The following is a 27,543-nucleotide window of genomic DNA, read 5'->3' as shown; positions in this document are numbered from 1 at the left end:
CTGGACATTTGGGAGCTCCTGCCCCCCGAGAGATGTCTGTACTGGGACTCAGGAAAGCAAAGGCACAGGCTGTTGTTAACTGTGTGGCTCCAACCAGAACAGCCGGGTGGTGTGTGTCCTTCTGCCTTGGTGTTGCTTGCAGCCCTGAGGGGGAGGAGGAGGAGGAGGCGGCATCTAAATGTGGTGGGGTCTGGACTGTCCCCGCCTCTGGAGTCCCCTGCTGCCCTTGACTTGATATTGTGCCCTTGGCAACTCTAGGAGCTGCAGGCCAGAACCAAGCAGGCTGGAGAACAGAGCTGAGGGGAGCGGGGCCAGGGTCTGGAAGAACTCATGGGGGGGTTGGGAAGTGTGGAGCTCTGGGGTCCAGGCCAGAGAGCTGGGACACAGGGACAAATGCATGTCTAAAGGAAACAGGGCTGGGCGCCCAGTGCAGCTCCCCATGTCACAACGCAACCAGGAGAGCCTCCTTTGCGAGGAGGTTCAAACACGTGCTTTTTCTTCACCCAGGGACTGTCCTGCCCCACCCCCACCTGTCCCAATCCAAGAGAAGCCAGCATGTGATAAAGAAGCCAGCCTGCAGCAGACTTCACACTTTGAAGACTGTTCCACACCACAGAAAACCAACTTCATTTTCTACTCAGAATTTATACCAAGAGACTCTTGTAGACGCCGCGGATGTCCTCTATATTGTGATACAGAAACTGTCAACTTTTCGCTCTGTGAACTGTTTTTAAGACACTTTGATGTTTTTATGGGGTGGTTGGTAACCTCTCAGCCTAGCCTCTCCTCACTCATTTTCAACGCTGACCCTGACAGGATCCACAGACTTCTCCAGGACCTTCCAGAGACCCTGCCAGCTGTTAGAGGACAGAGCCAGCTCAGTAGGACCTCCTGCTCCTCCCCCCGGCTTCGTGCCCTTTGGATGACACAAAAACTTCATACACCAGTGACTGTCGGGCAGGGCAAGCGCCCTGGTCACAGACCCCAGAAACATGACCTCCCACTGCAGGGTGTTGAAGGCCGAGCCCTCCCTCCGCTGAGCATGTGATGTCACCCCCTCTGTTTGGAGCTTCTTTAGGTCAAAGAAATCAATTGCTTTCCATAGAGCTGATACTGTGAACATTCGAATGCATCTGTGGCCTTCGCCTCCCCAGCTGCCCTGTCCCTCCTTGGAAACAGCAGCTTTGCCGAGGGCTCCCCAGCTTCCATCTCAGGAGACCAGAACTCATGGAAAAATTAGGCACTTTTGGCTAAAAGTGCGAATGGAACATTTTTAGTTGTAGTCTGGGGAAGAAAAGTTAATGAGGTTTTAAAAATCAGGTCTTGTCGTGTGGGGAGCTTGCTCCCCCAGGGGAGAGGCCCCTTTACCTCAGTGGATCCTGTTAAGGAGTGCTTCCAGCCTCAGCCTGGGCCCCTCCCACCTGGCATGGTAAGGGGGTAAGGGACGCTCAGGGAAGAGGTGCATTCTCCGACCTCTGCCTCAGGCCTGAGGACGCCCACTGGGAGCTGGGGCATTTCCATCTCCTGGTGGCCATCCCTGGTCAGGGTGTGAGTGAGCTCTGCTACTCCCCACCCAGTGCCTGAGGAGCCTGTCAGGTTTTGAGAGCTTGATTTTATGGTGGGTTTTGGATTTAGTTTCCTTTTTCCTTTTTTAAATATTGGTTTTAAAAAGGGAGCCTGATGCCCCCAATTGGTAGTGAGAATTTGGGGACCTCCCCAACCCCCGACCCCACAAACAGGGCCTCTGTAATCCTCCAGCTAACTTCCTACAAACATCTGCCTGGAAGATTAGTAGAATCCTAATTCTAGGCTGGAATGAGCTTCATGAGGCTTGACAGAGGCTCACTGTCAGCCGTGGCTGGGGGCTGAAGGGGAGTAAGCAAGAGCAAAGTGGGAAGCCACGGCAGCCTCCGGCCTCCCCTGCTGAATGCTCTATACAAATTCAGCACCTTTGACTGGTTTTGAGTGTGCATTTTCTTTTAGTGATACTGTTACCAGTGGCAGTTTGCTTTACAGAGGGGGAGCCCAGGTGGGAGAGAAATGGGCTTGGGTTCCATTCTCAGAAGTGAATTGCAGACTGGAACTGAGCCAGAGAAGGCTGGGCTGTAGGGGTTGGATTAGCATGGGCTCAAGCTACACCAGCTCTGAAGAGGAGGAGCAGGAGGAGCCTGCCCACTGGGCATCGTGCCATCCCCATCAGGACCTCAGACCTGGGGTACCTGAACTCTGTCCCTCTGCTGCCGCCTCTGTCTGGAAATTGGACCAGAATTCTGATGTCCCTCCAGCCTCCTCCCCCTCCTCTGCTGGCTCTGGCAACAGATCCTGGGATATGGTAATTGTTTGGATTTTCTTTCTTTCTGCAGTTGTGTGTGAAGAACAGGCTCTGTCCAGGTAGAAAGATTGAGGGGCAGGGGGAGGGGAGTCCCATCTCCAGGGTCAGAGACTTGGCAGGACTTTCCCCAAAGTGACTCAGGCACACCACAGTAACAGTCCCAACTGCAGTTTTATTTTTACTTCAGAAGTAGATTTCCTTCAAACCACATGAGATCTCTGCCACCCACCCACAATCAAGCCCTATATTCCCAAGGAGGCTGACTCCGGGGGCCCTTCCCCCCAGGCCAGCAATGTATTCCGGGGATGTATTCTGGGGTCTGAGGGCCCTGGCCCATTCTGAGAAATGGAGCTGTAGCTATGGCCTAGCCAGCACCCCCAGTGCTCGCTCATGGGAAATATCAGCCCTAGGCTGGTTGTTTTTACAAATCTCTCTCAGATATATTATTTTCATGACAAAAATGAAGGAGCTTTGTAAATTTTTTAAAAATTATGAATCGTATCAAGTAGTTGTTTACATTTGACAAAATAGGAACTATGCCGGCAGAGTCCAACCGAAAACCCCCTAGGTGAGATAGGCAGTAACTGGGCCTGCTGTCTGCGCCTTTCGTAGTGACAGATGTGGCTGTAGTGTTTAGGTGTTTGGTCTTGCTTCTTGTATGGCATTTTTCAATAAACTTTAAAAAAAAAAAAAAAAGCCTGACTGTGAGGATTGATCCACTTTTAAAGTTCTCTTCTAACAAAAGCATGGGAAAATTAATTTAATACCTGGGAAGGGAAGCTGCCGCCGCCGCCGAGTGCAGTGAGCTACCCACACTGGGCTAGGGTGCAGTGGGAAGGAAGTGCTGAGAACTGGAGGGTGCCTCTGCCAGCTGGGGGAGGCTTTGCACACAGGTCAGACCGACCTGTCTCCAGGGGAGCAGTCCGATCCCAGGGTCAGGGCTTTGGCAGTAGTTAGCCCTGCCGGGACAGAGCCACTTGACTGAAGGAAGAACAGACCTGAGGTGGTGGCAGTTAGAGTTGCGGTCACTGCCCCAGACAGCTGCAGAGGGTCTCATTCCACCTCATCGCCCACCTTCCCCCGGTGGTCCCATTTCCACCAGGACTACCAACTTAGACGGAGCCTGTCCCAGCCTGGGACATCCCAACCTACCACTGTTGTTTGCCAAGGAACCCTGTGCATCTCACGGTGCTCTTGGCCTACCCTGCAGCCCTTCAGGTGCCGGTCCTGGGCTAAGGCCACATGGGCTGAAGAAATTCCTGAGGCTGAATCATGCTGGTGTCCACATTAACACATGCCCCTGGAGCTCGTTCGGTGCAGCTGGCACTGCTACACATGCAGGTCAGCAGCCTTGGCGGCTGCTGCCACCACAATATCCATCCTAGCCTCGGAGGTGACTGGAGCAGCTATTGGGCACTGGACTTCTGGTGTCCCAGTCCCATGGTCCACACTGGTAGCCTCACAGCAGGTTATACCTTGAACCTCAGACCCGGGCCCCCAAATCTCCGCCTAATTTGGCATAGCCCCCCAAACTGAGTCGGTCCAGCCGTGGCCAGCTTCGGTGGGCACAGTCCCGAGTTGCTGGCGCCCCCAGAAGAAGCTCCCCTAGGCCCAGGTCCAGAGACTTGGAGTGCTCGATGCAGGAACCAGAGGGCTGCACCGTGATGATCACGTGTCCAGTCTGAGTCCGAGGACCCCAGGGTGGTGGCAGCCCCGGGCCCTTCAACGGGTAGCTGTGGAGCAGGGCAGGCAGCCCCGATCGAGGGTTGGCAGGTTCAGAGCGCAGGCTGCGCACCGACGGGACGGGCGAGGGGCCCCTCCTCGGGGCCAGGTCCCAAGTTTCGGGTTCCGCGACGGCGCCCGGGGACCCATGCGCGGGACTGGGCAGCAGCGCGTCCCAGCCTGGGCCGTCGGGCGGCCGCAGCGCCTGAGCCCTCAGCATGCCCCGGCGGAGACGCCGGGTCTCCAGGTCGCGGTTCTCGTAGAGCAATGTGTTGGCACAGATGAACACGAACAGGCCGACGCCCATGATTACCGGTCCCAGCAGCCGCAGGCGCTCGTGCGGCCCGTGCGCGCGGCCGGTCCTCGGGGCGTGGGTGTGGGAGGCGCGGCCGGGCCAGTAGCCGGCCACGGCGATGCCCATGCCCACCAGCACCACGAGCGCGCCCAGCGCCGCGAACGCCCCCGACGGCGAACGCAGCCGCAGCCGAGCCCGCACCCGCAGCGGCTCTGGCGGGGAGCGCGGCCGCCTCCGCCGGCCCAAGCGGCGGCCCAGGCGCGAAACGCGGCCCTCGGGGCTCCTGCGCGCGCCGCCGTCTCCGGGGCTCCCGGCCGTCATCGCGCGGTCGTCCGGGCGCTCTGCGGGGAAGAGCAGAGAGGCAGACACTGACCCGACGGGCCGGGCTCCGGGGGAGGGATGCGCGGGGCCGCCTCGGCCGGCCGCTTGGAGATCCCTGGCGGCCACCCCCGGATTTTCCCGGGGCCGCAAGGCAGGGAGCCGCCCCCGCTCGGGTTTTCCGCAGCGGAGCTGGGAGCCAGCGTTGGCCGGGCCCGCGGGCGGTGCGCAGGGAGGGGGCTGCGGGGCTCGGGTGCAGCCGGGGCTGCGGGGCTCCTGCAGCCTGCGCGCGCTCTGCTCGCCCGCCCGCCCGCCCACCCGCGCGGGCCCCCCTTGCGATCGCGGCCGGGGTAAGTACCTCCCGAGCTCGACCCCACCCCCCGCACGTGGCCGCCCCGAAGTAACCAGGGGAGGGGGTACTCGGATCGCCCGGGGCTGCGGGGCTCGCGCGCGCGCGCCCCACCTCCCCCTTACTGCGCTTTACATACCGCAGCGAGGGCCGGCGGAGGTGTCTCTGACTCCGGCTTCTCCTTGCTCGCCCCCTCCTTGCAGACTTCCTCAGCCGGCACTGGAGCTGCAGCAGGAGAGACTTGAGCTAGACTCTGGGAAAAACCGCTCTGGCCGAGACCAGCCAGTCAGAGCAGAGGAGGCAACGGCGGACTTTGTCCAGGATTCTTCTCCACTCCTCCAGAAGAGGCCTCCCCCTCCCCCCACGGCCGGGCTAGAGCCGGGGCTGGAGGCAGGGGACTGCCAGTGCTGGACGCAGGTCCTCGCCGGACGGACTCTCCTCCTGGATCGCTCGCCGGCCCAGGCAAGGCTGTTCCCAGATTGCGGTGTTTCCGATTCGGGCTCCCGGGGATGAATCATCCCCCTTTCCCGCCGCCTGGCCTCTTTTCCAGCCTCCTCCGCCCGAGGCCTCCGTGGGCCGCGTCCGGGCCAGAACAGCACCGCCCCGGGGTCGGGGCCGCACGCTGGAGCCGCTCCAGGAGGCCTTGTGCCCTGGTCCCGGCGCCGGGAGGCCGCGGGCAGCGGGGTCCGGGCGTCCGGTCTCGGTCCCCGGTGTCCCGGAGAGAAGCGGCAGCGGCGCCCGTCCCGGGCCTAGCACGGAGCGACCCCGGCCCGAGGCCCTGCAGACCCGGCCCGGACCCCTGCACCCCCGCTGCGCCCCGGGCCGGCTGCAGGAAGGGCGCGGGATGGCTGAGCCCCGCCCCGGACCCCGCGACCCGCCTCCGCCCGCGCCCTCGACGGAGAGGCGCCCGGCCGGCCCCGCCGACGGCCCCGCTCGCTCCGCCGGGCGCGCGGCCAGTTTCCATGATGCGGACTCGGCCCGGGAGCCCCCGCCTGGGATTGATTAGCCCGCGGCCCGTACTAATGAGAGCCGGCTGCGCGCGCGGCCCTCGCCCCTCTGGCCCCGGAGACCGGCATCCCCCGGCCGCAGAGCCTCCCAAGTGGATCTGGAGAAGGCACCCCTGCCCCACAGACGCTGAGCCCTCCCGTTCCCTCTGCTCTCCAGGGCTGACGCCTGAGGCATCTGCCTGTGTTGACTTCCTACTCACTCGCCCGCCGCCCGGGCGGGTGTGTGGATCCCCTGTCTTCCGGGTGTCCCTCCCACAACTGAGACCACAAGCCCAGGGCACAAGCTTCACTCTCAGCTGCCTGGGACTCCTGATCGGTCCCAGAACCCAAACCTCCACTGGCGAGGTCCACACTCACCTCCAGAGCACACTTAGGCCCCAGCTCTCCTCTTCATCTAGAACCAGCCGGTTCTTTCCTGTAGCCACTGTCCTCTTCGGGCAACTCCATCTCTTAAAGTCCCTGCAGTCTGCCCGCCGCCTGTCCCTGCCAACTGGTCTGCAAACGTCACAGAGCACCGTCCCAAATGTGCATCTGCCCCTTGCTGAAAACCCTCTTTGGCTCCCTGGTGCTGTCCGAATGGTTTCAGAGCCGGTGTGGTTTGAGCATGCTCCAGACCTTCTCACCTGGCCCGTGTGGCTGAAGCTGCCTAGGTCCCCAGTCCCTCTGAACTCTGGCCCCCAAGGCTTATCCAGTTTCTGGCTTTTCTCTCAGGAACACGGATTCCCCTTTGCACCTCGTGCTCCTCCAGAGCCCTGGGCCAGGTCTTCCCTCCCGTGCCCCCTCTGCACACAGCTGAGCTGACAATGCTCTTGGGGATTGACCTGTTTGGGGGGGGGGGGGGTTGCTGGCCGGCATTGAGGTCTGAGGCCCAAGGCTGGTTCTGACTTGCTCCTTTCTAGAGCCTTGTGCTCAAGGGAATGTGTGCCCTAGCTGGCCCTCCATGCTAGAGAGACATATATACGTGAGGCCTATGACTTCCTTCACCCCCCTCCTCTCCTCCACCCTGGGCCCGGGAGGAGGAAGGAAGGAGATGGGTGGGAGAGGAGAGCACACCTAAGCTCACCAGGGCTCAGTTTCCCTATCTTTATAAGAACAAATAGCACCACAGTGTGTTCTCAGAGCTGAAATGCTCGCACACATGTTGAACACCTGGAGCAAAGTGCTCGACATCAGCCTGCCTGTCCTCTGACTACTGCCTCAGGCATTGGGCTGAGCTGTGAGGGGGGTGGTGACTACAGGTCCCTTTCCCAGGTAGAACCCTGGCTCTGGTTCTCTCTGAGAGCTCAGAGAAAGTGTAACAAGCAGGAAGATAGGAAACCAGGACGGGGAGGCAGGCCTCCCTTCCCACAGGCCTCCCCTGCAGAGGGACCTCCCAGGCTGGGGGCTGGGGGTGGGGGTTCATCCTGTCTCTGCAGATGTGTGGCTGGCCAGAGGCCTCTGGGTGGTGACAGTGATAATCCCCAGGCAGTCTGGACCTGATTTGATTCTGCCCTGGCCTCTGTGTGACCTAGACACCCGCTTTCCCTTCTGAACTGGGAGGAGCCTGAATGGATGGGGGTAGAAGCCAGAAATGTGACACCGTCACCCCAGGCCATCCTGGAGAAGAGTGCACGCCCGCGCGCGCGCACACACACAGGAAAAAAAACGAGAAGACAAGCGGGCACAGCCCTACCATGTGCAGGGTCTGGAATCCTCATCTTCTCTTTAAACCAGGAGGGCGTGTGCAGCCCGAGCCATCTCTAGAGGAGACAGCTGGCGGCAGTGTGCTCTGTACACCCCTGTCCCTAGTGACTTTAACCTAGAGGTGTATCAGCTCGGTCAGCTAAGACTTTAGAGTTGTCCAAAGGACAGAGTGTGGTCCTGCTCCATCCTAGCAGAATGGTAGAGCCGGACTGGGAGCAGTTGAGTGTGAGCCCTGTTTCACAAGATGAACCCAGACTCCCAAGGCTCTATTTCCTGAAGGCTGAGTCCCAGAGAGGAGGAGTTCCTTGCCCCAGGTGGCCCTGCCAGTACCTGGCAATGTTGGGATTCAGGACTCTGAACTAATCCCACCCACCAAGAGCTCAGGTCCTTAGAGAGTAGTGGCTGTAGCTCGCTGAATCCATGCTCGCTCTGGAAGCTCTACTCTGGGTGATGCTGGGCTCTTTCTAGGTGTCCTTGGGCTGCTGACAGGAAAATTTAATGTGGATTCTGTGACTCTCTAGAGCCTAGAGCGGAGAAGGCAGAACTTGGTGACCCTGGAGCCCCTGAGGGAACAAGGCCCTTGTGACAATAGAGTCGTCTCCCCAAGCCGTACTTGGATGGAAGTTGACTAGGCTCCTCTCTCTGGTCTACCCAGTTCTTTGTACAGTCTCTGAGGTGGGCTTTCACCCTTATCGGTGTGGAACCAGCTTCTGTGGCAGGTGTACCCAGCCTTGCCCTGCTCACATCTATGCCTGCTCGTGAACAACATAAGAAGACAGTATTTTTTTTAAAGATTTATTTATTTATTATATATGAGTACACTGTAGCTGTCTTCAGACACCCCAGAAGAGGGCGTCAGATCTCATTACGGATGGTTGTGAGCCACCATGTGGTTGCTGGGATTTGAACTCAGGACCTTGGGAAGAGCAGTCAGTGCTCTTAACCACTGAGCCATCTCTCCAGCCCCAAGAAGACAGTATTAACCACTTAAAGGACCTTGGGACTTCCTATAGTCCCTCCCACTGTAAAGAAAAGGCCAGTCCTTTTCTTTAGCTACTTCTCTGCGCTCTTACAGGCACTCTGTTCCTGGGGCAACAGACCTGTCCACTTAAAGGCTGTGGAGACAGCAGGTGCCCTAGGGAAGTCCCAGCTAGTTCCTCTGAAGACTTGAGGAAGCCTGGTGGAGCCCTGGAAGTGTCCAGAAATCTCAGCGGCAGTCATTTTAGCTCCATCCTACCTCCTAAAAGTTCCAACTAGGCCTTATCAGAGCAAACATCTCCCCTGGTCCAGTCAACTGGAACAGGACAGGGCAAACCAGGAAGTCCAAAGGAGCCGGGGCTGGGAGGAGTTTCTCAAAACCCTGGGAGGGAGTGGAGGGTCCCACAAAGGACTTGAGCTGCTGATCTGCCAAGGCCTTGGAGCAGGGCTGCTGGCCGGAAACGTGGGTTTCCTCTCCACAACAGGTGTGGCCCTGTGCCCATCGTCCCCACCTTCCTCCTCCTGAGCACTTTCAGCTGATAGGGCATAGCAGGAACCCCCCACCCACCCAAGAGAAGAGTGAGGGAATATCTGCCCGTTTGCCTCCCTGCGCAGTAAGGTTGGGAAATGGCATTGCGGTGTGCAGAATGACCCTGGAGGGGAGTAGGGTGGCAGGTCACCCACCCACCCTGGTGTAGTCGCTCCTACCCGCTGGGTGTTTTGTGCTGGAAAAAGCAAGGTAGAACTTTTAGCTGTTGGGGTCCCTGGGGTGGCTGTGGGCTTGTCGCTCCACCACCCTTAGGTGGTGGCACTTGCCTTGCCCTTGTGGTTAAAGATGCTTGCTCTCCCTTGTCTCCAGGAGCCTGACCCCAGAGAATGAGGAGATGGGGACCCCAGAGCACAGCCAAGATTTCACGGGAAGCTGGGAAATGGGGCTATGAGACAACTAGGAGTCCGCCACAGACACCACAGGAATGTGGCAACTCCTTTAGTAACAAACTACACTGCCAATGAGGCAGTGGGCTCCTGGTCTCATAGGCTCCAGACCCTGTAGGAGGTTCCCAGCTAAGGGAGAAATGGAGCATGTGTGGGGCGCCCCCTGGCGGTCGGGCCGCAGCCATGCCCGAGTGTGCCCGCTGGCCTCACTAGTGCCCACGTGTCCTCGATCCTCAGGAACACCCGCCCTCCGGCCTCACGTGTGAACTCCCTGCAAACCACCCTGCTCCCCTGGGGAGGTCAGAGCAGATGTCCACCCCAATCCCCGCCACGTGCAGCTTACGTTGGGCTCTGTAGTGCTCTTAGCAGCCCTTGCTCCCCCAGGCCCTCTTGGTTAAAGGGTGCAAAATCACCCCATAACGACAGAGCTACGCTCCATTCTGTACTGTGTGGGTTCTGTCCTGGTCGGCTTGCACGGACGCAGCCCTAGGTTGAGCATCCAGCAGGCATGTAGAGGAGCGCCCCTTCATCAGACAGAATACCTCTCTGTCTGATGGGTCTGTGGTGACTTCCACCGGCCCAGGGGACAGAGGCCCACTCATACGTCCTCATCGTTGCGCAGCTATCTTCCTAGTGAGCCTCTGCGTCCACAGTCACACCATTCATTTGACAGGGCAAGGCTGCAGGCCGCAGGGGGGCCTCCACAGTTGTCATGACCCTCAGTCGTGAAATGGGACTGGCGGCCTCCAGAGTGGGATGTGGTGGGAAAGGATGCCTCTCCACTCGGCTCCAAGCCCGATCCTGCAGGTGCCGGGGTGGGGGTGGGTTAATGGGAGAGGGGAGGTGTCAGTGTCTGGACCTCAAGGCTGTGAGCATCCAGAGGCCTCTCTACCCAGAGCTAGCAGAGACCATGGCTCAGAGCATTTAAGTAACTTAAGAGGAGGATCCAGCAGCAGCAGTCTCAAACCCTTCCTGGGAAAATGCCGTCAGCACATCACCTTCCCAGGGCCTCACCCCTGCGTGCACCTAACATTTAGGCATCGCAGATCAATTGCCTCCACCATACTCCGCGACAAATCACTACAGGGGAAAGGAAAGACTGTTCCCCCGGGCGTGGGGTGGGGTGGGGGCGTTTAAGTCCTAGAGGATTCTCCCTAGAGCCTCATCTGGATGGTTCAAAACTCCCCTACCTATATATGTTTCCGCGTTATTGGCTCCAAGCCGAATTCCTGGCTTGGAAGAATCACCCATGATGCCCCAGGACGTTTTTTTTCTTTTTCTTTTTTCAAACATCTTCAGTGATTCCTTTCCTGCCAAGAGATGCTGGAGGGCCGAAGATGAATCAAGTCAGCGAAAGTTCCACGGTCAAGTTGGATGGTAGGTGCCTGGCTCGCCCCCACCTCGCCCTACCTTTCCCCACCCACCCCTGTAGCTACCGATGCCTGCGCAGCAGATCGGGAGGGAGGGATTGCTGCGCTCGGCTGCGGCTGCGGAATGGTGCCTGGATTTACGAGCCCGCCGCGTGGTGGGGCTTGGCTGGCCTCCCTCCCCAAGTCGGTTATAAATAACGACACTGTAAAGGCCTTTGTACTGGGCACTTTTCTTTACTCTCTCGGGATTAATGTCTGGGAGGGGACGACTGCCCAGCTTCTGCCACATCCGATCTCCCTCTTGCCCCCGGGGTGGTTCCTAATTCCCTCCAGCAGCAGTTCACACTCCGGTCGGCAGCCTTAGCCCATAACCGGTAGTACCAGGCCCAACGCAGTACGGTGGTTGTGACTTGCGTTTCTTTAGGAGCAACCCAGAGATTGTTGGTGGACAAGAAGCACCGGGGTTGCCTAGGAAGTAAGGACTAAAGATAAATGTATTCTCTTAATAAAGAAAAGAAGCCGGGCGTGGTGGCTCATGCCTTTAATCCTAGCACTCGGGAGGCGAAGGCAGGCGGATTTCTGAGTTCGAACTCTACAAAGTGAGTTCCAGGACAGCCAGGGCTATACAGAGAAACCCTGTCTCGAAAAACCAAAAAAAAAAAAAAAAAAAAAAAAAAAAAAAGCAAAGAAAAAGAACTGTGATTCTAATGGGGTCCCCTGAAATTCTCAGTTGCCTTGGAGAATCTCTTTTCTCGAGATTGCCTTCACGAGTGCAGAACCTCATCTTCTAACTCCTTAAGTCATCGCGAGGCAAAGCCCAGAACACAGCGACCAGGCAGAGAAAGGCCAGACCCCCTCAAAGGGTCAGCTCTGCCTGAGCCCCAACGCACAAACCCTGGTTCTACTAAGATGTTTTGTTTTAAGACAACTCAGTTCTGAGGATCTCTACGTGTGGAGCTAGGAGTGCCCTGGTTTCTGCATCCAGAAGGCTTCAGGACCTAGCGTTTCTCCAGCCCCTCCCTCCCAGACTGTGACCTCGGGCTTTGCAGAAGCAAAGTTCTGGACTCCCAGCAACACCGCTGTGGTCTCCAGGGTTACCCTTCTGAGGGATGCCTTTTTTTTTTTCCTGAAGTTGAGGGAATCAGAGCCCTTTCCAGCTCCTATCAGGCTAGCTGCCATGCTGGATAAAATAGAAGTCCTAGAGGCTGGAGTTGAAGCTGAGGGAGGGATAGATTTGCCTAGTCTGCATTAAGCTCTAGGTCGGAAAGTCCTGCCAGTCTGCTGCAGTCTGTCTGTCTCTCACGCACCACACACACACACACACACACACACACACACACACACACGGTGCCACAGAACCTCTTCCCACTTAAAACTCAGCTTCATTGGAGACAGAGCACTCCCTCGGAGGCTCACAACTGTCTGTAACTCTACTCCCAAGGGATCCGACACCATCTTCTGACTTCTTTGGAGACTAGGCACACACATAAATAGAACTTTTTATTTGTTTGTTTGTTTAAATCAGCTTCATCAGGGTTTCAACACCGTATGTCACTGCCTCCGATGGTGGTTATAAAGTGGATCTTTTCTGGGTGTCATGTGTAAATTTCCCACATTAATTTTTTTCCTTCTCCTTCTCTTCCCTGTGCCCTCAGTGTGGTGGAGAGGCTGTGGCTGACTAACCACGCAACGCTGCCAGCTCTGCTCAGTAAATATTTTAGGCTTTGAGGACTTTCCAGCCTCGCTCTGCTGCCTCAGGCAAGCTCCAAACAGGCAGGCGTGGCTGGGCCCAGAGTGGACCTGATGGGACTTGGTATGGCTTTTACCTTTACCCACAACCATTTGAAGCTGCTGAAACACTTCTGAGCTCGCAGGCCACCCGGCAGTGGGGAAGCAGGCTCCTTCGGCCATGGGTTCCGGCTTCCCAACCCCTAATCTCAGACTACAGACTGTCAAAGTGGGTAGACTATGCCTTTCCCTCGGCTGTGACAAAATGCCCACAGACGCAATTTAGGGCAGGGCTTGTTTTGTTCCCAATTTAAGGGTGTGGTCTATCAGGGTCAGAGTGTGAGGCAGCTGGCTATGCTGTGTCTGTCAGGCAGAAAGCGGTGAGAGATGAACCTGGGGCTCAGCTCACTTTCCCTGTTTCCTTCATTCCTAGCCTCTGCCCCCCCCCCATGACGCCTCCTGACCACATACTGGTGGAGCACTTCACTTCTCTCTCCAGGAACTTTTCTGAAAACGCCTTCTCACCCCTACCCTCACCCAAAGGTGCATTTCTGTGCGGTTATCAATCTAGGTGACAAGAGCCAGACATGGTGGCTCACACCTGTAATCCCAGCTTTCAGAGGGCTGAACCAGGAAGTTGTCATGGGCTAGAGGTCATCTGGGCTAGATAGTGAGTACCAGGGCAGCCTGGGCTATATGTGAACCTATTAATAAATAAGTAAGTAAATAGTTTTGAAAGCCAGGCTTGATGGTGTCCACCACACCTTAAATCCAAGAACTCAAGAAGAAAGGCAGGTGGATCTCTGTGGGTTCCTGGTCAGCCAGGGCCACATGGTGAGACCCAGTCTCAAAACAAGAAGAAACAGTTCTGGGGCTAGGAGAGGGAGCGCTCCATCCATCAGCTGGTCTGCACCTGGCATAGCTGGTTTGCACCTGGCACAGCTGGTTTGCACCTGTTTTACGGCCTGGCTGTGTTGAGGCTACGGTTACCTACCTCCAACACCCGAGGAGACCCCTAAGTAGCTCATCTCTGTTCCTAGCTGGAGTCAACCACTGTTGCCCAGCACTGTCTCCTGAACCAAACAACTGCCATCTGGGGACATTCAGCTGTGCCCCCTTACAAACAAACAAACAAACAAACAAACAAACAAACCTCCCAGCTGTGCTATGTTTGTTGATGGACCTCGTCGCTGCAGGGTAAAGACTTTCCAGGTATTGCCTGTTGGAGAGGAATACCCCGCTCCTGTAAGTAGCCCCTTACCTGTGCTCTTTAATGAAGCTCAATAAACTCACCGGCTCGGTCAGCTTCGGTGGAGTCACGCCTCAGTTTGTCTCTGGGACCTTGGGAGAAGGATAGACTTGCTTTTCTCCCCCGGGGAAGAGATTTTAGTAGCACTTGGTGTCGTCATTAGGGTAGGAAAAATTTGAGGACAAATTTGGGAAGGGGCAATGGTGTCTTACCTGATGTGGGGAATGAGAGCGATGAGGTTGAGGGAGGTTGGGGGAGGGGGAGGCAGCAGGTGGATGCGGTGTTTGCACAGGACGTTTTTTGCCATGGTGATTTGCCCCTACAGGATTTATGGAAATCGTGGCCAGGCCTGGGTAGTCTTCTTCCAGGTGGTGTGGAGTGGTCTCTGCCTGATGGGTGGGGTGGGGTCTGCCCTGGAAGTACAGAGTTGGTTTTTATTTTTGTTTGATTTAAAAGATTTTATTTATTATCTATGTAAGTACACTGTCGCTGTCTTCAGACACACCAGAAGAGAGCGGTCATATTTCACTACGGATGGGTTTGAGCCACCATGTGGTTGCTGGGATTTGAACCCAGGACCTTCGGAAGAGCAGTCTTACCCGCTGAGCCATCTCACCAGCCCCCAGAGTTGGTTTTTAAACAACAGAAGGTGTAGGGAAGATCACGGAAGCCCTGGGAGCCTGGGAATGGTGTGGCAGGAGGGAGGTGTTAGCATCTACAGGGGAAATTGGATGCTGCTGGGTAATCAGAGATCTATGGAGGAAGCAGGCAGGAGGGGGAGTGCAGGTGTTAAGGAACTGCAGCCAGGAAGGGATGTGAGGCTGGCTCTGTAGCAGCTCAGTACAGCACTCCACTTAGCTGTTAAACTGGGTAAAGAGAAGGAAAGATGCAGAGGTCGGCCTGCCGGGGGGGGGGGGGGGGGGGGGTGTTCTTTCTTTTTTCTTTTGTTTTTTTTTAGACCAGGCTGGCCTCAAACTCAAATCCGCCTGCCTCTGCCTCCAGAGTGCTGGGATTAAAGGCGTGGTCCACCACGCCCGGCTGCGGGGTTTCTTTCTAAAGGTGAAGAGAGTCCAGGTAATATAAAAATCACCATTGAGTGTTTTCTTTATTTGGAGACTCGGTTAAGAGACATGGCACGCACCTGAGGAAGCAAGCCGGGGTCCGGGAGGCAGTTCTCTGAGTCTGCAAAGCCCAGTGTTGATGTGGAACTCGGGAGATTCGAAGTTGCAATAGCCTGCACCTGTAACTGTGAGAGCCCACGGAAGGTAACACGGGTGCTCCCAGAGGTCATACAGGGGTTACTTGGGAATCTCAGGAGTGGGTTATCCCCCAGGGGTTGTTGGCTACAGAACCCTGAAGGCCAGTGGGTCACAAAGGCCATGGCCAGTGTCTGGTTGCATTCGGAGCTGATGGTGAGACCCTGTTGTTGATGTTGGGAGCTCGGCTGAGAGACTTGGAGAAGTAAATCTAGAATGGCCTCAAAGTGTCTCCTCCCAGCCAGCTAACTTCCTCCTATGGTGCCAGAAGTGGCCGCAAACTGTGCCGGGGGGGGGGGGGGCGGGGGGGGAGAATTAAGACCTAAAGCACCCAGTTGTGGGTCCCACATTCCTCGCTGCGGAAGTGCCAGCCAGAGGCGCCAGCTAGTGTGGTAGTGGCTATGGGTTGCTGATTGGACGGTAGGCTCGCTCCACAGGAGGCGAATCACATCTGGCTCAAGGAAATGAGACAAAATCCTGTGACCAGGGGGTCACCGGCTCCAGTGGAGGAGCAACTGCTCTTGCCTGGATAAATGACGTACCAGCCACAGTGCTTCTCACATGCGTGTTTACATAGGCTTATTACCCTCGGGACATGTTCCCATCTGGTTTCGACCGTTTCCTCGTTTGTGTTTGGTAAGAAGAGGGAGGAAAAAAACCTCAACCTAGGCTTGCCAACAGCCCCTGGAGACAGGCATGGGAGAACATGAGGGTTCAGTGTCCTGCTTGAGTTGGAGAATAGTCAGACAACGATGGCGTCCCTGCCAAGGCTCAGGGACCCTTGTGGAAGGGGGAGGGGGTGGAGAGGCTTGTGAGTGGTTGTCCTTGGAGACAAGCAACTGCCCTCCCAGGGTTCTCTGTTCTGTGCCCCTTCCCCCTACCCGCCCCCTGCGGGCTTGAAGGGTGGGGAGGGTGTAACTGCAATCTTTTCCACCTGTGCCCTAGTCCCCAAATAACGACTCAGAGGGTTATTATTTATAAATTAAGTGTCTAGGCCATAAGCGAGGCCTGTTCCCCTACTAGCTCCTAACTTGTTTATCCCATTTATACTATTCTATGTCTGCCACATGCTGGTTACCTCTCCTCAGTTTCATGTGTCCAACTTCCTCTGCGTCCAGTCAGGGAATCTTCCCACGCTTGCCTTATTTCCCAGAGTTCCCCTCCCCTCCTCCTGCCTCAGCTTCTTGTCCATCAGATTTTTATTGACAGGCTTGCTTCCACACAGTACACAAGAGATTATTCCTACAGGAGGGTCTTGGAGACTCAGTCTCTCACTACCACCTATTGTATGCAGGTCTGTGCTAACTGTCCAGGGTCTAGGGAAGGAGCCAGAGTATAAGGCTAGGAAGATTGGGGGAGGGGACACTCCATTCACGTCAGTTCTACTGGAGCCTCAGGCCTGCTGGGCAAAGGCTTTCCCAGTGCAGTCTGTTTGAGAGGGGCACCACATCCCATGGGTAACCACTCTCTTATGACCAATAAACCTTTTGGCTCCTCAGAGTGAACTTTGACAGAGTCATGCCTGGGTTTGTCACTGGGACTTTAAGAGGGGAGGGGTAGAAACTGTTTCCTTGTGAAGGACTGTGGAGAGCCGTGCCGCGAGCAATCGCCATTATAAGATGGCACTGGCTTCCACTGCGCCTAACTAGTAAACAAGCCTTGTACACAGGTGTGAGAGTGAACTCACGCCTGGTCACTGCCCATCTCAGGGCGTAGTAATGGGGTGATGGGCGAGCAACAAATCAGGAGCTGACACGCCACATCAGGTGCTGAAACACCACGCTGAGGGCTATATAAGCAGCGCCATTTTCCAGGGTCTGGGTCTTCCCTCCTTAAGAAGCAATAAAGCTTGCCGCAGAAGAATCCGGTTGTCCGAGTGTGTTCTTGCCGGCGAGAACGATACCTCGGGACAAAGGACTTTTAAGCACAAGCCACCATGTTGTCTGTCTGCCACATTCTAACTTGGATTCCTGGATCTGGTGCCTTTCATGCTTTCCCCCCTCCCCCCCCCTTTAAAGACAGGGATGTATGTAGCCTGTTGGCCTCTAACTTGATATTCTTTATGTGGACAAGGAAAACACTGAACACTAGATGGACAAGGTGCCCCCCAAGTGCTGGCATTACAGGCATGGACCATCAGGCCTCACTGCCTGGTGTGTGTGTGTGTGTGTGCGTGCATGTTGAGCAGTTTTTGACACTAGCGTCATCTGGGAAGAAGAAACCTCAATTAAGAAAATTCTCCCATCAGACTGGCCTGTAGGCGAGTCCATGGGGACATTTCCTTTCATTAATGTTAATATGGGAGGCCCCCCGCCTACAGCAATAGAAACCCTAACTCAGACAACATACAATTTTTTTTTCCCTTAAAAAATGTTTGAAAGCATTTGTCTGTGTGGGCATGTATGCAAGCTCGTTCTTGTCTTCCACCATGGAGGCTCTGGGACTTGAACTCCCATTAGCAGGCTCCACCGACCATCCAACTGGCCTGACATCCACTGAGCTTCACTACCTTGTCCTTCTGGGTTTGAGGGCTGACCAGGCAACACCTGTCTACATGCACACATGCGGGTAGATTTGTCACTTTCTCTTTTGTGACCAGTCTATGGGGAAGAAAACATTCCCAGCCCTGAGGGTGTAAAGTGTAACACGTCAAGAGTGTTCTGTAACAGCCTGCAACATCTGTCAACCCAGAGCCTCATCTCTCCCTTTCCTAAAGAGTCTGAGCAATTTGTCCCTGCAGTTCAAGTCCCTCTGGGGCCCTTCAGAGTAACTGTGTTTCCCTTAAAGCAATGGCTACATTTTCTGGAATGTTTGCAGCCTGCGGAGAATGGCCTTCCTTCTCACAATGCAGTGAGGGAGGGGCCATGAAGAGACCCTTAGCAGTAGAGAGCACATGGGCTCTTGGCACTTGGGTAATGTGCCTCAGATTTAGTCTGGAAGAAAAGCCTCTGACCCTACGATGGATCTCTAACTGATCTAGGATTATTCCCTTTGAAGAAAAACAACGTAAGGCTGGAGCCACCATGGCTCAGCAGTTTAAGAGCAGCCTGGGGTCAATTCCCAGCAACCACATGGTGGGTCACAACCATCTATACCTTCAGTCCTGGGGATCTACTGCCCTCTTCTGGCCTCTGTGGGCACTGCACACACAGACATATGTGCAAACACTGACACACATAAAAGAAAAATCTCAAAAACATTGTTTTGTTTGTTTTTGTTTTCTTTAGGAAAAAATAAACCTTGAGGCAGTCTCAGGTACCCCAGGCTGACAACAAGCTTGCTGTGTAACGGGGGATGGGCTAGGAATCTGACCCCCTGTTTCCTCCTCCCAGGCCTGGGACTACAGGTATGTGCCATCATTAACAGGCTTCTGAAAGTGCGGGGGACTGAACCCTGGGCTTTGTGCACTCTAGACAAGCCTGAGTGTGAGTGTCTGACTGACAGGGCTTATGTCCAGGCAACTGGGTGCCGAGTCTCAGGAAGTTAAGTGACTTAATTTCTTGAATATGTGGGGTCTTACCAGAACAATTTAGTTATTCTGGCAAAGCTGTGTTTCAGTCAAGTTCATGGAGGAATCAGACTAATAGGGGCTTGAACTTCCCCCTACTCCCTAAGTCCCAATTGTCCTTTCAGTTGCAGATTCTGACACTACAGTGTGCATACTTGCATTCGTCATCCCGGTTAGTTCATCAAATGTATTGATCTTCTAAAACAAAAACCCCAAAAACCATGGGGTGGTGGCAGCACATGGTTTTAATCCCAGCCCTTAAGAGGCAGAGATAGAGGATCTCCATGAGTTTGGGGCCAGCCTGGACTACACAGTTTTGGGACAGCTAGGACTGCACACACTGAGAAACCCTATATTGAAAAAAACCAATCCAAACCCATCTTTTGGTTTTCTCAATCTCCTGTTTTTAGCTTCATTTATACCCTTGTATTTTTATTATATTTTTGGTGCTTGCTTTGGGCTCAATCTGCATTCCAAGTTTTCTAAGGCAGAAGTTACTCATCCTAGGCTTTTTTCTTTTAGGAGTGTTGGTGAGTTTCAAGACAGGGTTTCTCTGTAGCACTAGTTGTCCTAGACCTCTGTAAACCAGGCTGGCCTTGAACTCAGGCAGTGCTGGGATTAAAAGTGTGCTCCACCTCCACCACTATCCCGATCTTGTCTTTTTTTTTTTTTTTTTAAAGATTCATTTATTTATTATATGTAAGTACACTGTAGCTGTCTTCAGACACTCCAGAAGAGGACATCAGATTTCGTTACGGATGGTTGTGAGCTACCATGTGGTTGCTGGAATTTGAACTCGGGACCTTTGGAAGAGCAGTGGGCACTCTTAACCACTGAGCCATCTCACCAGCCCCCTGTTCTTGTCTTATACTGCTTCAATATTATAAAATATTATAATTCACTTTGGCTGGGTGTCATCTATTTTGTTAAGTTGTAGTTCCATTTGCCTCAAGGAATTGGAAGTGGTCTCTGTTGGGATCACAGCATGCTCGTCATGCCCAGTGCTTTATGCAGTGCTGGGATCTGAGCCAGGACGTCATGCAAGTGTAAACACACCACCCACTTAGGTACACTCCCAGCCTCTTCCCTCAAGGTCCCTCTGGACCTGGTGGCTCATTTCTGTAATCTGAGCTGTCCTGTGGACTCGTATTGTGAAGGTCAAGTGACAGTGTGCACTAATCCGTTCTCTCCCTTCACCATGTGACTCCAAGGTGCGAACTCAGGATTGTCAGGCCTTGACTCACTGACTGGCCTCTTCCATGATTTAAACACTTGTGCGTGTATGGCTGTTTTACCTTCATGTATATCTGTGCATCACTTGTGTGCCTGGTGCCCATGAAAGTCAAAACTGGGCATTAGATCTCCTGGAACTGGAGTTGCAGATGGTTGTGAGCCACCATGTGGGTGCTGGGAATTGAACCCAGTCCTCTACAAGAGCAGCCAGTATTCTTTCTTAATTGCCAACCAGTCAGTCTCTCCAGCAACCTTTCATGATTTCTATTCATCTTTTATAGTCCATATTTATGAATATTCCAGTAAGTCAGGAGAATTATTTTTAAATGATTATATTTTTGTGTATGAGTGTTTTTCTGGGGCACATGTATGTATACTGGTGGCTCTCAACCTTCCTAATACTGCGACCCTTTAACAAGTTCCTCATGCTGTGGTGACCCCATAACTTTTTTTGCTACTTCACAACTCAAGGATTGCTAATTATGAACCATAATGTAAATTATGTTTTCTGAGGGTCTTAAGCCAACTCCCAAGGAGTTCATGACCCACAAGTTGAGAACTGCTAATGTGTAAGTGTACAGTGGCCAGGAGGGAGGGATGGGTCCCTGGAATTAGCTTTATAGATTGTTATATGCGGTGAGTGTTGGCAAGCAAACCTGGGTCCTTTGAAAGAGCAGCTGGTGCACTTAACTGCAGACTGAGATGCTGGGAACCAAATTCCTTTACAAGAGCAATACGTACTCTTACCTGCTGAGCCCTTCCTTCCAGCCCTGGATGAAGTCTTTTTTTAAAATGTCAGATCCAGTTGGATCCACTACATACCCCTAGCTGGCCTGGAACATACTGTGTAGACCAGGCTGGACTCAGAGATCTGCTTGCCTCCACTGTCCCAGTAGTAGGATTAAAGGGCTGCCCATGATGCCCAGCCCCTAGCTTGTCAACTCACTCCCATACCACCATCCCTACATTCAGCGTCTGTTTCAATAATCTACATTATGGTAAGGAGGAACAAGCCCAGGGCCCACACATGCCAGGCCAGTATTTTTAATTGCACACCCCAGCTTCTATGGTTTATAGAATATAGGATTCTTATAAATAACACATAGCTGGGTTTTGCCTTTTCAATCCACCCTGACTACCTTCATACACTATGGGACCTAGTGTTGGAATAGCGTGTCAGTGCTGTTTGTTTCCCATTCTCTAACCCCCGTGGGGCGGTGGGGAGCAGAGGCCTGGTATGGAAAAAGGCATGTGTGAGCTCAGCACGACAGAGCAGACTGCAGTGTCAATCCTCATTGCATATTTGGGGTTAGGGAGTCATGAGCACAAGTCTCACCACTGAGATGAGGACAAGCTTTGCCCTGTTGTTGCCATTGTGGGTGACCTGGGCTTGGCCAGCTGGACTACTGGGCAGGCTTTCTATTAAATCTTCAGGGCAATTAAAATCTCCCTAGCAAGCAAAGAGATGGCTCGGTGGGCTAAACCACCCGCTGCCAAGTAGTGTGACTGAGGTTCAGCCCACACGGCTCAACGTGGAGGGGAGAAGTGATTCTCCTCACACAAAACTAGTAAATGTAATAAACTATGCACAGCAGGGTCATCTGATCATGTTGTACTCTTCTTATCTTTAAGACAAGGTCTCAGACCTGCCTGCCTTTTCCTTTCAAGTGGGGGGATTACAGGTGTGAGCCATTGCTATCCAGTAATTTAGAACTTAGAAAAGGGTTGAGTGCAGGAGTGTGCATGCAGCTTGGTGCATGTGACCCGAGGACAGCTCTTGAGAGCGGACTCTGGCCTGCCACCTTGTGGAAATCTGGAGATTGAACGAAAATGCACACAGGCATCCTAACCCACTGTGCCATCTTGCCAGCCCCAGGTCTTTTGAAGGAACGCACATTCAGTCCTACGGCAATCCTGCTTGACTTGAGGACTCGAATCTCAATTGTTAACTCTCACTTGCTGTGACGTCACGTCTTTATGTAACTATCACAGATGAGCATCTTACAGGAGAACCAGAGTAGCTCTACAGCCTTCACTTGCCACGGGCCGCGCTGGCTGAAGCACTCCACCTTTAGGCTTTCCTCTTTATCTACGGACACCCATGCATACCCACTCCATAGGATCAGGGCTGGAGAGCAGGTCTTTCTCTGCACGCAATGCTGCTGCATGAAGCTTCCCTGGCTGCAACAGGGCCGACGACAGATTCTGAGATGTTGTTAATGTCCGTGAGCGTCTGTGTCTTCCACTGCAGACAGAGGGCACCTCACATCTTGCTTGGGCGTCTTTATTCAGAGCTTCCTGTTATGAGAATGCCAGGAGAGCCCACCACCAGGGACCTGGGTGCATACAGAATTTTCATATGGTTGCCCCAAAAGATCAGCAGTTAGAATCCATGACTAAAAATTCCCAATGTCCACCACAGAGCTCACTGGAGAAATGTAACTTTTTGGCTTTTAAACAAAGCCAAACAGGAACAAAGCTTACATTGTGAGATGGAAAAGTTATGAGTTAAATATATGAATTTTTAACAAAAAATTAGGAGTTGCAGAGATAGTTCAAAGAACTTGCTGCTCTTACCAAGGATCTGGGTTCAGTACCCAGCCCGTGTGCCTCACTATCACCTGTAACTCCTGTTTCAGGGAGGTCCTGGCCTCTGTAGCACCAGGCACACACAAGCCATACAGGGCTGGAGAGGTGGCTCAGTGGTTAAGAGCACTGACTGCTCTTCCAGAGGTCCTGAGTTCAATTCCCAGCAACCACATGGTGGCTCACAATCATCTGATGCCCTCTTTTGGTGTGTCTGAAGACAGCTACAGTGTAGTCATATACATAAAATAAACTCTTCTTTAAAAAAAAAAAAAAATCATCAGCCAGGCGTGGTGGCGCACACCTTTAATCCCGGCACTCAGGAGGCAGAGGCAGGCGGATCTCTGAGTTCGAGGCCAGCCTGGTCTACAAAGTGAGTTCCAGGACAGCCAGGGCTATACAGAGAAACCCTGTCTCGAAAACAAAAAAACAAGAAAAAAAATACAAACAAAAAAATTCCCCCCAAAACAAAACATTCATACAAAAAACTAAATGGAAATATAAAATGTCCACATCCCCATTCTTACAGGGTAAAGTGAGGAGCCCTCCAGGATTGATGGAACATCACATGTATGATGCAACCCTTTCCAAATTACCTTGGTTAAAGGAAATAAGCTTAATACAGAAGAAACTGTGAAAGTTCATGTCCGAGCTGGGCTTTTTCACGGAACCGAGCTCCTGTGTAAAACCGTCGTAAGCTCAGAGATATCAGGAAAGAACGACCATATTTGGAATGAACAACTGGAATTTGATATTAATATTTGTGACTTACCAAGAATGGCTCGATTATGTTTTGCTGTTTATGCAGTTTTGGATAAAGTAAAAACGAAGAAATCAACAAAGACTATTAATCCCTCTAAGTATCAGACCATCAGGAAAGCCGGGAAAGTGCATTATCCTGTCGCATGGGTAAATACCATGGTTTTTGACTTCAAAGGACAGCTGAGGTCTGGAGACGTCATATTGCATAGCTGGTCTTCGTTTCCTGACGAGCTGGAAGAAATGCTGAATCCCATGGGGACTGTGCAGACGAACCCATATGCCGAGAACGCCACCGCCTTGCACATTACGTTCCCAGAGAATAAGAAGCAGCCGTGTTAGCATCCTTGTCAGGATGCTGCACTGATGAACCCAGATAAAGGGAAGGTGAGTTCAAGAGTCTGGGAGGTTTTTTAGTTTGGCTGCCTGGTCTGTCCTGGGATTCCATGGTCCAATCTGACCCAATTCACCTACTTCTCCAAGAGCTCAGAATGGCCATCCAAATCTCCCACTGCCATGTCTCACTGGTCTTTTATACCCTCTCCTGACCACACTCCATAACATTTTTTTTTTTTTTTGGATAGTGTTTCTCTGTGTAGCCCTGGTTGTCCTGAGACTCACTCTGTAGATCAGACTGGCCACCGAATTGCTGGGATTAAAGGTGTGTGCCACCACCGCCTGGCCTGACGTCTTGTGCTGCCCATACAGACCCCGCCCCCTGCACTCAAGCTCCTCCCCATACTTCCTCTGGGCACCATCACTGCTGGGCTTAACTACCACTTAGTCAAACCCACATGGCCTGTGCTTTTTACCACTGAGGGAGGCTGCCTTCTCAGAAGGCCCACTTGCCCTTAGTGCTGACCATTTACAGGCAGGTCATGGACTCCGGGAAGGGAGAAAACCATCTGATTTTGTATTTCCAGGCCCTGTAGGTCTGGCTTATGGACAAGCAGTGTGAACTCTAGGGACAGATCCCAACAGACGCCTGCATAGCTCCCAGGTTGGCCCATGCACTAAGGAGGCCAGGATCCACCTTGCCACACGTGCCACCCCTCAGCACCATCTCAGGCACCTCCTGAGCTATGACAATTAGTGCGAGAATGACTGGGGCATGGTATTCCAGTGGCATACCCCTGGTTTCCGGTGCAGATTTTACGGTGACAAGAGGATCATGACAAGACCGACAGGCACCAGAACCCCCTCTGCTCATGAAGAACTCACAGGCGACACGGCTTCCAAATGGCCTCACTTCTCCTCAGCTTGACCACAGCTTCTCAAGAGAACCCCAGAACCCCAGACTCTTGGGGACTTGCCTTCATTCTGCTGGGTGAATATTCCTTTGGGAAATATTGCTTCTCACCACAGGGAAAACAGCAGGACAGATGACACACCAGGAAATGCCATTTAGATTCAAGCGCGGTGAAATTTTGTCAAGCAAAAATAGTCTTTATTCAAATTTAATGGAAACAGGGGTCACTATACTTTGCAAGACGGGGAAAAATAAAATTAAAAAAAATCTTTCCTTTTAATATAAAACAATATAATCACAATACCAGAATGTGGAGCTCCTACAGTGTTACTTCCTAGGGGCTACGCAGGGATCCGTTTCTCTCCACTGTGCTATTCACAACGTTGGTAAGTCCAGAAACAGGAAACCGAAGTGGTGGGAGACTGAAGACTTGCACTTTCACTACGTGGCACACATCAAAGGGCATCGATTCAAGGGCAGACGGCTGAGCTCAGCACACCTACCTACGCCATCACTCCAGCCTGAGAAGCCAGCCGTCTGGGTGCCGAGCTCCCTATAGCCGTGGCCAGGCCTGAAAGGCAGGCGTCTGGGTGTCCTACTGTGAGTAAGGGGAGGTCTGAGGAGCTGCTTTCAGTAGAGCGGGAAGGCCTGGCGCCTGGAGGCTGACCGAGGAAGCACTGAGATTGAACAACTGAGACACACCTTTAGGGAGTTAATGTACAGCAGTGACGGGTGTTCTACTTCACTCTTGTGCTACGGCTACCAACATGTACAAAACACTTCTCGGCAGTTCCAGCGTGGCAGAGCCAGTTAGGACCTTGAGTGGGACCTGGATCTAGACCGGGAGGGCGACCTGGAAGCAGACCTGGATGGAGACTTGGACCGAGAGCGTGTTTTTGAAGCCGATTTTGACCTGGAGCGCGACTCTGCCGGGACATTGGGTTTGGATTTGGAGGTGGATCTTGACCTGGCCCGGGGCTCTGGATTGGGGGCCTCGCTCTCACCCTCTGCCCGGCTTTCCCTCTGGCCAGACTCTGCCTTGGCATGTTCGCGCTCCTTTGACACCGAGCGGGACGGTGACCGGGAGTGGTCGGTGTCCTTCTTCTTCTTGCTGCTGCTGCTACTGACTTTGCTGTCCCGCTTGCTGCTGTGTTTTCGGCTGCGCTCGCTCTTGCTGCGGCTGCGGCTTCGACTTTCGTCCCTGCTTCTCTTCCTTCCCTTCCGCTTGTCCTTGCTGCGGCTGCGGCTCCGGCTGCCCACCTTGCTCCGGCTGCGGCTGCGGCTCTTGAGAAGGCTCTTCTCCTGGCTGCGGCTCTTCTCCTGGCTGCGAGCCCTGCTCACGCTCCTTCGCCTCTCCTCCTCTGCTCTCCTCTCCTGGCTCCTGCTCCGACTTTTACTGTCATGGCGGCTGGGGCTGTGGCTCTTGGCTTTGCCGGCGCTGTCGTTGTTTTGGAGCTTGTCCTCGGCGTGGTCTTTACTCTTACTGCGGCTCTTGTCAGGGCTGCGGCTGCGACTGCGGCTCTTGTTGTCTTTGCTGGGGCTCCGGCTTTTCTCCTTCTTACTGCGGCTGCGGCTCTGACTGCGACTGCGGCTCTTGCTGCGGGAGTGGGAACCTGACCTGGAAGACAGAGGAGCCGGGTGAGTAATGGGTGACTAGCCACTTTCTGTCAGGAACTGGAGAGAGCACGGGCATGCGTGTGGGGCGTGGGAGCAGGGGAGCTGCAGGCCCACCTGGATCGAGACCGGCTCTTCGAATGGCTGCTTTTACTGCTACCACTCCGGCTTCTGCTCTTCCGGGAATGTCTGCTTCGAGAGCGAGACCTGTGGTGCAGAAAAACAAAAAACAACATAGTTTTTGAGACAAGGTGCCAGTAACCTTGGCTAGCCCGGAACTTGCTAGGTAGAGCAGGCTGGCCTGAACTCACAGAAATTCACCTGCTTCGACTTCTTGAGCCCTGGGATTAAAGGCGTTAGAAAAAAAGACAATTTAAATTGCCTGTAAGGGGTTTGACATTTGCTCAGTGGTTTTTGGAGAGGACCAGGGTTCAATCCCAGCACCTACATGGTGGCTCACAATCATCTGTAACTCTAGTTCCAGGGATCCAACACCCTCCTGAGCTCAGCAGATACTAGGCATGCCCGTGATATGGAGACCACTTGCTGATCCTGCAGAGGACTCAGGTTTGATGCCCAGCACCAACATGGTGTTTCATAGCTGTAACTCCAGTCTCAGGGGAACGGATACATCATCTAGCCTTGGCAGGTAGCAGGTACACACATAATACAGACACACATGCAGGCCAAACACCCCAACCCCAAATTTTAATTATATAAAAGATTGTCTAATTATATTAAAAAAGGCTATCTAGAGTCAACCAAGACATTCATTCCTTCAATGAACAAACAAAACAAAAGAAAAAAACGAAGCCCCGCTCTACATAATAGTTTGGCAGTGGTGCACTTGTGCTCACAGACAGGAGGTGGACTGTTTCAGGTTAGAGACGAAACAGCCTTCTGCTACACGACTGAGCTGGATCCCGGCCAGGAAACACTACAGCATAAAAATACCCATGGAGCAACTGCGTAAATATAAACATGGCTTGGATATTTGGTGAAGACAGTTATGTATTGTGTTCTTGGGGACTTTTAGATTAGTGCTATAACTTACAATGTATGAAATACACACAAAGGAAGGAAAGAAAAGAGAGAGAATACTGCAAACATATTTGCACACTGGTCTTTCAACCTTTAGGTCTAACAGTGCGCACAGGAGAGGTGTGGGGAAGCAGTCAAGTCCACTGGCATGAAAAGCAAACGAGTGAGACTCAGGGCTCTGACCGCAGCTGTTGGAACCACGAGTACTGAGATCATGGTCCCCAGAGACACGGAGAGATCGCGTTGTTTCTGGATATTGCTCAGCTCAGTTAACTCACACATATGTGACAGGAGTTAGGTACAGAGCACTACTAATGCCACAGCCTTGCT

General features: G+C 53.5%; 3 protein-coding genes, 1 long non-coding RNA gene and 1 pseudogene across 37 annotated transcripts in view; 3 read left to right on the top strand and 2 right to left on the bottom strand.

Moving 5' to 3' along the window:
- The window catches only part of Epb41 (erythrocyte membrane protein band 4.1), a 151,934-nt gene extending 148,906 nt beyond the window's left edge, over positions 1-3,028 (top strand). For 22 of the 24 annotated variants that reach the window (XM_006538912.4, XM_030253585.1, XM_006538902.4 and 19 more), the window contains one exon: positions 508-3,028. The gene's annotated coding sequence lies outside the window, so the exon portion shown is untranslated. The remainder of the gene's footprint in view (positions 1-507) is intronic. The other 2 variants (NM_183428.3, NM_001128606.1) reach the window with 1 other exon arrangement.
- Tmem200b (transmembrane protein 200B) lies at positions 2,485-6,470 on the bottom strand. Of its 2 annotated transcripts, XM_006539082.3 has the most exons (3): positions 6,381-6,470; positions 5,156-5,241; positions 2,485-4,690 (listed from the first exon to the last, which is right to left on the bottom strand). In XM_006539082.3, exon 3 carries the CDS (start codon positions 4,668-4,670, stop codon positions 3,816-3,818), a length of 855 nt encoding a protein of 284 aa, XP_006539145.1. In that variant the 5' UTR covers positions 4,671-4,690; positions 5,156-5,241; positions 6,381-6,470; the 3' UTR covers positions 2,485-3,815. The 2 variants fall into 2 exon arrangements, with proteins under 2 accessions (XP_006539145.1, NP_001188296.1); NM_001201367.1 differs by lacking the exons at positions 5,156-5,241; positions 6,381-6,470 and having other exon boundaries at positions 3,301-4,670.
- Positions 6,412-26,963, top strand: Gm12992 (predicted gene 12992). Of its 2 annotated transcripts, NR_102393.1 has the most exons (5): positions 6,412-6,673; positions 10,920-10,997; positions 15,083-15,232; positions 18,451-18,569; positions 23,080-26,963. It is a non-coding gene; the product is annotated as a predicted gene 12992 (long non-coding RNA). The 2 variants fall into 2 exon arrangements; NR_102394.1 differs by lacking the exons at positions 15,083-15,232; positions 18,451-18,569; positions 23,080-26,963 and adding an exon at positions 12,646-14,025.
- Positions 23,129-23,656, top strand: Gm12978 (predicted gene 12978; annotated as a pseudogene).
- The window catches only part of Srsf4 (serine and arginine-rich splicing factor 4), a 28,196-nt gene continuing 25,368 nt past the window's right edge, over positions 24,716-27,543 (bottom strand). For 5 of the 9 annotated variants that reach the window (NM_001369310.1, NM_001369309.1, NM_001369311.1 and 2 more), the window contains 2 exons: positions 26,290-26,379; positions 24,741-26,176 (listed from right to left, as the gene is read on the bottom strand). In NM_001369310.1, the coding sequence (NP_001356239.1) occupies positions 25,369-26,176; positions 26,290-26,379 (898 nt within the window). In that variant the 3' untranslated portion in view covers positions 24,741-25,368. Of the gene's footprint in view, positions 26,177-26,289; positions 26,380-27,543 lie in introns of all 9 variants that reach the window. The other 4 variants (XM_017320335.2, XM_017320333.2, XM_030253687.1 and 1 more) reach the window with 2 other exon arrangements.

Source organism: Mus musculus, chromosome 4 (genome assembly GCF_000001635.26).
Source record: "Mus musculus strain C57BL/6J chromosome 4, GRCm38.p6 C57BL/6J".
Lineage (NCBI taxonomy): Eukaryota > Metazoa > Chordata > Mammalia > Rodentia > Muridae > Mus > Mus musculus.
This window is presented reverse-complemented; position numbering and strand designations above follow the sequence as displayed.

Coding starts and splice junctions, on each gene's coding strand:
- Tmem200b (XM_006539082.3), bottom strand. CDS start 4,670: ATGACGGCCGGGAGCCCCGGAGACGGCGGCGCGCGCAGGAGCCCCGAG.